General features: G+C 55.8%; 1 protein-coding gene across 4 annotated transcripts in view; it reads right to left on the bottom strand.

Annotated features, from left to right (window-relative positions):
• The window catches only part of KIF21B (kinesin family member 21B), a 47,732-nt gene extending 43,061 nt beyond the window's left edge, over positions 1–4,671 (bottom strand). For all 4 annotated transcript variants that reach the window (XR_006815555.1, XR_006815556.1, XM_045982756.1 and 1 more), the window contains exon 1: positions 4,307–4,671. Coding sequence is in view for 2 of the 4 variants with exons in the window: in XM_045982756.1 (XP_045838712.1) it covers positions 4,307–4,347 (41 nt within the window). In the remaining 2 variants the exon portion in view is untranslated. The remainder of the gene's footprint in view (positions 1–4,306) is intronic.
• Between the last annotated feature and the right edge of the window lie 7,698 nt (positions 4,672–12,369).

Here is a 12,369-nt window from a genome sequence, read left to right as displayed (position 1 = left end):
CAGAGGGGAGGGAAGAAGGAGAGAAGGGGAGGGGTGGGGAAGGAAGGAAGGAGAGGGAAGAGGAGGGAGGGAGGGAGGAAGAAGTAGAGGGGAGAGGAGGGGAGGAGAGGGAAGGAAGGAAGGAAGGAAACTCTTCCCTGTACCTAACACTCACTCACTGTAGCTCAAACCAGACAGACACCGCTGAGGCACACTGTAAGTCAGGGCTCACTTTTGAAACATTTTACACATCAACTCCTCAGGAGCCAACACTTTATGGGCTGTATCCCTTCTACTCCATCCACACCACCGCTCTTCACAAACAAACGAGAACAAACCAGCTGCTCCCATTCTCCAGCCGGTAAATCCGAGGCCCAGCGGGACAAACAGAAAGGAAGCGCCATGACCCAGCCAATGGGTGAACTGCATTGGCCCCAGCCCTGCCCTTTGCCCCCAGAGCTGTAAGAGTAAGGGCCCCAGGCTCCTGTCACCCCCGCCACTTCCTCAGCCCCCGCCCCGCCCCAGTCCCACTCCGAGGGTTTCAAAAGCGGAGATCCAATCAGCTTCAGGCTAGGCGGGCAGGCTGGCTGGGTGGTGGAGGGGGGACGGTTTCCGGGGCCTGTGGTTACTACACTCCACTTCCTTGTGATGACATAAGCCCTATTTCTGCAGCAGGAGGCCACTGCTAAGATTCTCGGGTCTCCAGGCACAGGAGGTCCCGTCTGGGCCTCGGTTTCCCAGATGGCAGCATGGGCCACCGTTGGCATTGATCGGCCCTGGCTGCTCTTGGGCTACCAGAGCAGAGGAGGGACTCTGAAGGCACCCATATACCACCCTCTGTCTTCTCTGGTCTCTCTCTCCCAAGACACCAGTTCTTGGGATTCAACATGCAGACAGACATTGACCAAGATTTCAAAGTAGCTGGAAGCTCCAGAAATAACCACAGCCAGAGAGCCCAAAGGAGGGAGTGCAGGACTATGATCTAACACTGTCCCCTGGGTCCCTGGCTGGTGCCCCTCCATCACCTCCCAGCCCCTGCTCAACTCTGGAGTGTCCCTGGATGGATGTGGGACCTGTAGAGGGACCTCCCCGCCCCAGCCGAAGAAAGGAAGAAAGCTTAAGGAAACCAGGCAAAGATAATAGGGATGTGAGGGGTGTGAGCACCCATGGAAGGCTCCTTTCATGGTGGGGGCTCAGAACTAGGGGCTTGAAAGGGTCTTAAAGAAATGTACCATGTGTCTTGGCTTCCTTCCCCGATTTCCACTTTGCCAACTTGCCTTTCTTAACAGCCACCCCTTCCCCTTCTCACCCCATTAGTTGGGCCTGTGTTGCAGCCTGGTGCTGGGCACAACTCAGCCTCTAAAGCTCCTTCCCCCTACCTCCCACCCATCCCCAGGTAGAGAGAGGCTGGTTCTAGGCCAGACTTGGGCCCAGGGAGCTGAGTCCCTATCTACAGGGGATTAATGGATAAAGGGATCACAGGGCAGGCTGGAGAGGGGCTGGCCTGGGAATTTCTGTGCAAAGACAACTAGCTGGGGTTTAGGGCCAGACTTCAGGGAAGCCTAGGGTAGGGCTTTTACGGTCTGCTCACACCAAGACCTTCTCCCTTTATCCCACAGCCCCAGGTTCTGAAAGTTTCCTCCCCTGGCTCTCCCCAGCCCCAGCCTGCCCTGTGGAGATTTGCAGACAGCCAGCTTTGATCCTCTTCCCAAGGAGATTATAGGGCCAAGAGCCCTGGGCTGGCACTTCTCACCTAGTCTAGCAGTCCCCACCAGGACGTCCCCACTTACACAGGCACACACACACACACACACACACACACACACACACACCCCAAACAAAGTCCGTCTCATTCCTGGCCTCCTTTTCCCAAGAGTTGGACCCAGGGTTCGCCATGTTATTCTCATGGGAGCTCAGAGAACACTTCAGTTAGATGTAAGAAAGGACTTTCAGGAAGTCAGAAAGCTGAGCCTGACACCGTGTTGGGCCCTTGGCCATTCCAAAGCCTGGGCCTTTCCCAGCAATGCTCTACTCCAATACCCCACTCCAGCCCGCCACCCGGTCCTTGAGGTGGAACAAGTGACTTCCAGCGGTGGGGATGGGGGGTCGACAGGGATCCAAAAGCACGGGTGCTCCCTTCAGTCCTCTGTAGCACCATCTGTTCCCTGTCCCAGCCCCAGCCCTAGTCTGGTCCTGTCCTCAGCTCTTTGATTAGAAACTGGGTTCTGTCCAGGCATTGTCTGCCTTCCACGGCCGGCTGCCCATTGAGGTCTGGCGTGTGCCAGGCTAGGCGCTCAGGCTGGAGTGGGAGGGGACAAGTGGGCTGGGCCCTCACCTTCCAGAAGCCCCCTCAAGTCTGGATCTTTTGATGTTCAAATCTCCCCACCCCTCCATCCAAGATCAGCAACTGGAGGCAAGGAGTGGGGGCATCCGGACCCTGTTAGAGCAGTCTGAGTGGGAAGCAGAGATGATACCCACCACCCTCAAAGAACTGGGTGCAGTGGGCAGGCACAATCCCTTCCCTGGAAAGGGTCTCAGAAACCTTCTGTTGGTGGTGCTGGGAAGGCCACACCAGCTTCTCCTCACTGCTCTGCACAGCGTGCCAATTCCACGGGGCTTTCCCACACTTTACCATGGCCCAGTCTACCCTGGGGGGGCGCTGACCATGGTGGTAGTAGAGGGGGCTTTGTTTGGCTCGCTCCTATAAGACGGAGGCTTAAAGGAAAGCCCCCATGGGAGGAGTAAGCGCCCTAAGTCCCTTCCTTCCCAGCCCTGGTTCACAGTGAGTGGGGCCAGGGCTTCATTTCCTTTTTATGATGCACTTGGACTCTCCCAGTCTGCTGCAGATGTCATATTTACATTTCTCACTCCCCCCACCCCCCACCACTTGTACCTCCCTCCCTGGACCTCCACAGGATCCTGCTGCAATGTCAGTCTAAGCTGCAGCCTGGCCCCGCCCCGGCCAGCCCACCAGGCACCTGCAAGGCTCCTCTTTGTCTCTCAGGCTGCTGAGGGCCAGCAAGGCTGTGTTCAAGTGTTGCTGAGGCTGCCTGATGCATGAGTGGGAGGCACGTCAGTCTCCCTTCCTTGACGCCTGAGCTGCGATCAGCCATCCTCTCCTCCTCTCTGGGCTCCAGAGGACAGGCCAGATGCCTGGGGCGGGGGGGGGGGCATCTGCTTTAGGGCAGGAGGGGAAAGCTCTGCCATAGTCATCTCTGGCCCTGTCTAGAGTGACTTCCATGGACTCTTGCTTGGTATCTGGGTCACCTACAACCCAAGGAATCCAGAGACGGGTGTCAGAGACCCACCCTAGCCCTGAACGCAATCCCCCCACCCCCCAACATATAGGCCTGGGGCAGAGATGGCTGTATTTCTCCATCGTTCCTGCCTTGGGGACCAGTCTCAGATTGGCACTCTCCCAGCAAGAGACCCCTCTGAAAGAGAAAACCCAAAACAAAACCAAGGAGAGGTGATGTGGTGTAAGCGTCTCCACCCAACACAAAGGACATGTATGGATCAACTTTGCACGATTTCCTGCTTCGCACCTCTGTGTGCCCCTCCAAATAGAAGCCTCCTAGCCATGTCCTCTCCCCACCTCAATTCTGTCAGGATGTCACCGCAAATCCCAGATAAGTCCATGCACCACCCTACCTCCATTTTATCTGAGAGCCCGAAGATGGGGTATCAGTGTCACACCCTCCTGCCCTCTCAGAGGTAGAACCTCAGATACGCGGCTTTCTCCCTGCCCTAGCCCCTTGTCCTCTTGGGACAGGGCCAACACTCTCTCCAAAAGCCCTTGACTCCCCATGAAAGGCCAAGGCACCACCCCAGCCCTTCCATTCCTCCCTGCTCTCAGTCGATCTTTGTCTGCAGAACAGGTTACCAGGGCGGGTGTGCTGCCTTCCTAGCTGGACCAAGAGCACAGAACTAGACGACTGGGGTGGATGAAGGGAAAATTCCCCCCCCCCCCAATATCCCATATGAGACAGCAGCCCCAAGGGGAGGAGAAGAGGAAACACACAGACGCTCCTGCCTGGGCCAGGGCTGGGTGTGAAATACCGGATTTCCTTGTTTATTCGATTTTCTGATCATTAAGGGCTCCCAAGAGGGGCCCAAAATTACCACCCAAACAAAGCCACCTTCCAGCAGCCCGCGGGCCGCCGATCTCCTGCGACAGCCCGTCCAGCGCACGTTGCCCTCCTGCCCGGCCCATGCCGGCCCCTCCTCCCGGGGTGCGGGCTCCGGAGTGGCCCCCCAGCCACACGCCCACGCGAGACAAAGCCAGAGCCCCTCCGCGCACAGCCCCCGCCCCGCCACCGGTCCCTACCTGACGGCCACCTTGACGCAGCAGTCCCCCTGGCCGGCCATGGTCCTCCGGCTCTAGGGTTTGGGCGTGGATCAGGGGCGGGGGTCTGGGGGCCGATGCCCCAGGCAGCGGCAGCGGCTGCGGCTGCGGGAGGCGGGGGCGCGGGCACTGCTGGCGAAGTCTGCCGCGGCGGCTGGAGGTGACATGCTAGCGGGCGGCAAGCCGAGGGGCTCACCCGCGGCCGGGGGAGGCCTCACGGGGCTTGGCCCGCGCGCCTCCTCGCGCCATCGGGCGGCGGCGCGCAGCTAGCTGACAGCCCGCGGCGCGACCCGCCGCTCCCCACGGCGCGGCACACGCGCGCACACACCTCCCACCCTCGCAGCCACCTCCCGCCGCAGCGCGAACAAAGGGGGCGGGGGCCGGCCCGGCCCAGGACCCGCCCCCCAGCCCCGCCGGGCCCGCGCCGGGCCCCGCCCCGCTCCGCAGTCACCAATCGAAAGCTCAAGGCAGCAGTAGGGGCGGGACTTGAGCCTTTAAAGGGACCTCTTGGCTCACGTCCACCCGCTCACTGGGGGGCAGGCGGGATTGGAGGTTCGGGGAGGAGGAGGGCGCTGAAGCTGACCACGCCGGATCCTTGGCCCCCCGGAGTTGCAGAATCTCAGCCTCGATGCGACCTCCGTTTCGTAACTGAGGACACTGGGACGCAGAGAGGGGAACTACCCAAGGTCACACAGATTTGGTGGCTAAAAAAGGGTAAGAACCCAGGTCTCCCAGCGGAGTGCTTCACTTCAAACCATCGCACGGCGATTAGCGGTTTATATTTTGAAAGCGCCCTAAAAGCTTCCCTTCTAATTTATAATAGTGAATTTGTCAACTTTTATTGAAGGAGATTCTTGCTGGTGACTAAAATTCCCTCCACCTCCACGCTACAGCATTTTTCCTTTTTTAAAAAATTTTGTTCATTTGATAGAGTGATAGCACAGGAAGGCAGAGCAGCAGGCAGAGAGAGAGGGAGAAGCAGACTCCCCGCCATGCAGGGAGCCCGATGGCACAGGACCCTGGAATCATGACCCAAGCCAAAGGCAGCCACTTAACTGACTGAGCCACCCAGGCACACACACCCCCACCCACCCTGCAGCATTTTAAAGTTCATTTTTTGGTTGATTCCTGGCCTGGCTCCTCGACCAGATGGGCCCCTCCCTCTGCTCCATCAGGCGGTTCCACTGACCTTTATGACCCACAAGATGACCCTTCTGAGCCTAGCTTGCAGTCTATCTTGGCTGTGGGGGCAGAGGGTCAGTGTTGGAGGCCTGAACTGCTCCGGGAGACAAGGGAACAAAGGAGACACTCAACTCCAGGCACCTGGGTAGAGGCTGGAGGGGTGCAGTGGGTGGGGAAGGGGATGGAGCAGTGCAGCTGCCTTTACAGGGATATAAAGGACAAGGGGGGCCCTGGAGCCTTTAAGCACAGGGCAGACATGGAGAAGAACAGTGCTCTGAGAAGTCACAATTCCCTTTCCACTCCACCTACCCTCCCTCTGAGCCCAGACACCTTCTCCCTGCTCCCCCCTCCCCAACTCCCAACACTGGGGCCATTCACAAGGCCCTCACCAGCTGCCCTCCCTTCCCACACTTCAACCAGCTCCCTCCCCTGGAAAGAGCCCAAGGGGAGGACCCAGCTGCAGCTCCAGATGTGGATGATGCTCTCTGGGGGAGGGGGGGGGACGGGGAGTCAGACTCCAAGCCTCTTGCATCACCCTCCAGTGATGATGAAACTATGTCAGAGATTTTGGCAAGGGTGTGGGTTAGGGTCTGAGGATGTATCCGTTGGTGCCATTCTCCTCCCTTCCCTCCCCCACTCACCCGCACAGATAACTGCTCCACCCAGTAGTCCAGATCACTGTTAAAGTCAAACCAAAACAATGATAACTTCAAGGGCAAATTTCAAGGGCAAATCACACCCCTCCCCCAACCTGATGGAAAACAGGGCACCACCAGCAGTGCCCCAAGGGTGGAGAAGAGGGAGGAGGCGCTGGTGGGATCCTGCATCTTTTATTAGCATTTGCACCTAGAGGAAGCTCTCTCTGGGGCCAGTAGTTCACCCTCCCAGAGCAGCAGGCCCGCAGAGTGTTGAGTCAGATCCTGGACAGTCTCTCCCCATCTTCCCGCCAAAATAAGAGGTGGGAGGTAGCTAACATTTATGGACCATCTATGAGCACCAGGTACTTTCTATGCATATTCTCGTTTCATTCTCCTAACCTGTGCGCTGGGCTTTATTACTATTTTTCAATTTTGCAGAAGGGTTCTCCCCTTCTCACCCAACATAAAAGCAACAGACCCAGGATTTGAACCCCTGTGTCTTGTTCCAGACTTCCCAGATCACCTCCAGGCAACTGCCCAGAGGGAAGGAAGCTGAGTTGACCCAGGCTTTCGCTCCAAGTTTAGCCCTCCTGGATGACGGTGCTGAGTTTTGCAAAACTGCTCTCCCGCCCACGAGACCCTGGAGGGCTCTGGGGCTCATCTCTGGTTTCCTGCCTCTAGGAGGTCCCCTCTGACTTCCGAGAGTAGGTGACCCTTCTGACTCACCGCTCCACTGCTGGGAAATGGCGCCAGAGCTGCTGCACCAACTACCCCTCCCCCACGCCCATCCCTCCAGGCTGAAGGATGTCGGGCCTGAAGGAGCAGGGAGGCACATCAGCCTGGAAACTCGGGCCGCCTCAGCAGCTCCTTCCTGGACCACCGGGGAGCAGAGGGCATCTAGATGACCAGACCTGGACTCCTGGGCTCTGCTGCCCAGAGGTGAGGAGGGAAACTGGGCACAGAGGTCAGAGGGGGATCCCAGTGGCGGGAAGCGGCTTAAACTGTAACTTGGGGAGATTTAGATTACATGGGTCATGGGAGGCTGGGGACAATCCCTGCCCTCCTCAGTCTCTCTGCAGTTTCAGCTCAGCCTGCGCTTCCTCTCTCTGGTTGGTTCCCACCCCCACCCTTTCCCACAGCTTCTCCCTCCTCCCAGCTGCTCTTCTTTCCTTCCCTAACCCTGAAGTATCTCAAAGAGCTCCCTATATGCATATCTCCCCCAACCCCCACCCCTTTCCTCTCCCTGCCTGACAGAAACAAGCACACACACATACACACTGTCCTGGGTTTGGCCCCGAATCCCCTATTCAGACTGGGGTTTGAGCCCCAATTCTCGTCCCAAGCTGAGGCCTTTCCCTACCGGGCGTCTAGGAGCGTCCATCATTTCTCTTGACAGGAGCTGTGGGCGTCTGGGCAGATGGGAACTTGGGGGAGCTGAGGAGGACCCTCTCTGAGGCAGGAAGCTCCCACTCCTGTAGTTAAAATACTCCAGCAGCAACTTGAGGAAGCCATCTGGCCCAGATCTCTCAGGCACGGCCTAGCTCTCAACAGCAACCCTACAGTAACAAATCATTATACCTAAGAGATACCCTTAGCTCTAGAAATGTCTCCAGAGGTGGCCTGAACTTGAGTCCTGTTCCCTTTTATCTTCTTTAAGATTAGCACTAGGCATTGGCATTTGCAGAAACCGAGCTTTGTCCTAAAGAACTGGGGTGGAGAGTACAGAGTTCTGGACCTCCAGGCCTAACTGCCAGCCCCACCCCAGCAGCAGTCCTTGGTTCCACGGGAGAAGTGGCATGAGCCCATCCTGCCAGTCCAGCCACACTGACCAGTGCGACCTGGACAGAGAGCCCAGCTCCACCTGCCAACAGGATCTCAGAACCCCAGAGAGGGTCTACTGGGGTGCAGAATTGGAGGTCTTTGCTCAGGCGCAGGCTCAGCCTGATTTCCTCCGTTACAGAAGGAGAAAGACCTAGCCTTAGAGGAAACCAGAATTTGTTATAAATAGAAGGGGGGTGGGGAGAACTGCTGTGGATTAGAAACACCCTATCAGGGGCGCCTAGGTGGCTCAGTGGGTTAAGCCTCTGTCTTTGGCTTGGGTCATGATCTTAGGGTCCTGGGATCGAGCCCTGCATTGGGCTCTCTGTTCAGCAGGGAGCCTGCTTCCCCCCCTCTCTCTGCCTGCCTCTCTGCCTACTTGTGATCTCTGTCTGTCAAATAAATAAATAAAATCTTTAAAAAAAAAAAAAAACACCCTATCAGTCCTAAAACCCCAACTATTTTTGGTTTCAAATGTTAATGACAGTTTAATTAATACCCTTGACAGTTTAATTAATAGCCCATATAACCTCAGACGTCGCTTTTCATCCACTTTCAACTTTGCCACGCTGCCCATGAAGGCCAAAGGCAGGAGGAGCCAGCCAGTGGGGGCAAATTCTCAATGTCCCAGAACCCTCGAGTTGAAAAAAACCCTACGATCATCTAGTTTTACAGCTTCATTTTCAAGTGAAGAAACCGAGGCCCGGACAGGTAAAGAGACTGGTCCGCAGTTGTGCAATAAACCAGTGAGTGGGGTCCGTGGGACTAAAAGCATGGTCCCCATGGTCCCAGAGCAGGCAGCGCCCACAACAGCGGGAAAGGACCCAGAGGCTAAACACCCAGGACTGGGCTGCATGGGAGTTTACAGTCTGGATAAAAGCTAAGACTGTACAAAATAACAGACAGCTTGGAAGCCCAGGGGTGGTGCTCTGAGTTGGGAGATCTGGGTTCAGATGCCGGCTCTGCCACTCGCGAGCTATGTAACCCTTGACAAGTTACGGAGCTACTGCAGACATCCATTCCCTTGCCTCAAAATGAGGATAATGGACCTCGCCTCATGGCAGGACTGTGATGAGGTTGTGAGACAAGGCAACCTGGGCTGAGCAACCAGTACTATGCTCAGCACAAAACAGATCGTAATTTCCTTCTCGTTGCCCGTGGATTCTCGGCCCCTTCTTCAGTGGGCCTCTGTCCTCCACATGGACATAAAGAAAGACAGGGAACTTCCACAATGAGTGGGGATGAGGCTGGTTTGGACAGGGTGATGAGGTTTGGCTGGCCCAAGGGCTCCTTGGTGATCCAGGGAAGTGGGAGAGTTCCTCAGCCTCTCCCCGCTCCCGGAGGTGGGGGCTGGAAGAGGGGGCAGGGTAAGTGTTTGCAGAACGCAGGAAGGGGCCTGGCATGCTGGATCCCTTCTGTACACAAACAGTCCTCGTCTCAGCGTCGCCGGGGGTTATCTGGAGGGCATCTCAGCTTCATTTCACTGGCCCCACGTGCTACGCTGTGCCAAGGAGGTTGCACAAGCTTTCTCATTTAATGCTCCCAACAATCTCCGAGGTAAATACGGTTATTGTCCCCATTTTGCAGAAGAGGAAATGGACTCAGAGGTCACTTGGCTAGCGTGGTCGTCATTAGTGCTGTGCACCAAATATTTCCGGCCTCTGCCTTCTGCCACAAGGCAGGACTGCATGTCCTCTGGTGTTAGCTGGGGCCACGTGACTGACTTTGACCAGTGATGAGTGGGGCCAAACTGACACGTGTCCCCTCTAAGCGGAAGCGTAAGGAGCTCCCTGCGCCCTCATACCACTGAGTGTTGTATACGGAGTTTAAGTGAGAAATAAACTTCTGTTGTGTTAAACCCCTGAAATTACGGGGGCACCTGGGTGGCCCAGAGGGTTAAGCCTCTGCCTTCGGCTCAGGTCATGATCTCAGGGTCCTGGGATCGAGCCCCGCATCGGGCTCTCTGTTCAGCAGGGAGCCTGCTTCCCTCTCTCTCTGCCTGTCTCTCTGCCTACTTGTGATCTCTGTCTGTCAAATAAATAAAATCTTTAAAAAAAAAAAACAACAACAACCCTGAAATTACGGGCTTCTGTGTACATTGGCATAGCTTCGCTGGCCCTACTGTAGTTGATAAAGTCAGGAAAGGGGCAGAGCCAGAATTCAGAGCCCTGGTCTGTAAAGGTCTCGAAGAGTTCCAGTACCTCCTGGGACTCTACCTGCCTGTCCAGGACCCCCAGCAGCCCCTTTCGGATTCTGATCTAGACAACCTGTGGGGCAGTAGAAAGGAGCGGGCAGGCTTTCTGCCTCTACTCATCTTCACTCCCTATGATTTGACTAAACTTTTGCCACGTTTCCAGATCGCTGCGTCCCAAATGAGCGTGGTTCTGTGTTAACCGCTTGGGGGCTCGGGGTCTTCTGGCAGCTGTGCCAAGCCGTCCCCTGGGGGTCAGAAGCCACTCTGAGAACTAACAGAAGAAATCCAAGGGACTTCCAGGGCTGCTGCCCATCGCTTGCCTGGGAACCTGTTCTCAAGTTGAGTATCAGGATGTCCCCGTGTGAGCTCCAGCTCAGAACTCCTGCCTGGAGGAAGCGGATCGTGGAGTGGGTCAATGCAGTCAGGGCCCATGCTGGGTGATGACAGCTACCATTTCTGAACATGGTGATGGTTGTTTAAACGCTTCATGTAGTGCTCACAGCGACTCTAGGAGGAAGGAACAGCTATCATCCCCGTATTAACAAAGGACACCAAGAGTTGCACCACGAGAGAGATGCAGCAGGGTCCGAACCCACCCAAGCAAGCTGATTTCCCGTTTCATCCTGTGTTGGATTAAGGTGAAGAATAAGGATGGATCAAGGCCTTGGCGGCTGCTGAGCTAAGAAAGCAAGCGGAACACCCTGAGACGCCACCTGCTTCACAGGTCTGCACGATGACCTGCACACAGATGTTCCTAGAAGCTTTCTGTGTCATAGCCCCAGACTGGAAACAACGCAAATGTCCATCAGCAGATGAACGGATCAACAGACATAGGTCGGATAATAGAACACTATCAGCAGTAAGAAGGACAAATATTGGAGATGCCTGGGTGGCTCAGTCAGTGAAGCGTCTGCCTTCAGCACAGGTCATGATCCCAGGGTCCTGGGACCGAGTCCCGCATTGGGCTCCCTGCTCAGTGGGGAGTCTGCTTCTCCCTCTCCCTCTGCCATTCCCCCTGCTTGTACACTCTCTCTCTCTGACAAATACATTAATAAAATATTAAAGGAAAAAAATGGTACAGCATGGGTGAACCCCCAAAAAATGCTGAGTGAAAGAAGACAGACCTGGGCATTGGGGACAGTAGGGTGCAGAGAGGAGGGAGGCAGGGGCAGTGAACAGAGCATCGAGCGGCAAAGGGGGGATTACTAATGAACACCAAGAAATCTGGGGGTGGTGGAGAGATCTATTATCTTGGTGGTGATGTTGGTTCCATGGCTGTGTATACATCTTTCAGAAATAATCAAATTGGACGCATAGACTATGTGCAGTTTATTATATATTAGTTATAACTCAACAAACTTTTTAAAAAAGGTAACTTGCTCTAATTTCTTTGCTCCAACTGGGGAGCAGAGCAGCTAGTAACTTGTCTTGGGTCCCGGGGCCAATGAGTTACAGTCTTGGGTGCCTGAACGGCATTTGAGCCCTCTGCCCTGCCCTAGGTGGCCTGTGGGCTCATGGAGGGCCCCCTTTCCCCCAGAAGGCACAATGGCAGGGAATTAGAAAGCACGGGTGGGGGGGGAAGGGGGGGAAGCAGTTGCAAAAAGAGCAAGCAGGGGGCCAAGCAGGGAAAGCCAAAGAGAGAGTGGAGAAAAGAGATGGTGCCAAGGAAGGAGGAAGGAAGGGGCAGAACCCCCATCCCAAACCTAGTGGCGAGGAGGGGACCTCCGGGGCAGTCTTAGCCAGGACCCCAGAGAAGCCACTGTCCCCTTGCTTCAGATGCCACCCTTATAAGCCCCTTCCCTCTGCTTAAGTTGACAAATAAGCCCCACCCTGCCTAGGAGCTAGTGATTTCCAGTCCCCACGGTTGTAGCCTTGCCTCGGGTTTTAATAGATATTTCCTTCAGCCAGACCCTGCAGAGCAAATTGCCAGCAAACAAGCGTTTAACACTTTAAATATAGGAGGAGATGGAGGGGCGGGTGTTGGAGACTTGGAGGGAGGTGGTGGGGGAGATCACACAGGATTAGCCTCTGAAATACGCCTTTACAAAAATATACCAGGTAGCGAATTTCATGGGACCGCAATGAATGCTGGCACCCCCGGCTCTGTGTGTGTGTGTGTGTGTGTGTGTGTGTGTGTGTGCGCGCGCGCGCGCGCGTATGTACTGAATCTCATGGGATGATTTTAAGAGAATTTCAAAGGCCCTTTGACCATG

Source organism: Meles meles, chromosome 17 (genome assembly GCF_922984935.1).
Source record: "Meles meles chromosome 17, mMelMel3.1 paternal haplotype, whole genome shotgun sequence".
NCBI lineage: Eukaryota > Metazoa > Chordata > Mammalia > Carnivora > Mustelidae > Meles > Meles meles.
The sequence above is the reverse complement of the archived record's forward strand: the minus strand, read 5'-3'. Positions and strand labels throughout refer to the sequence as shown.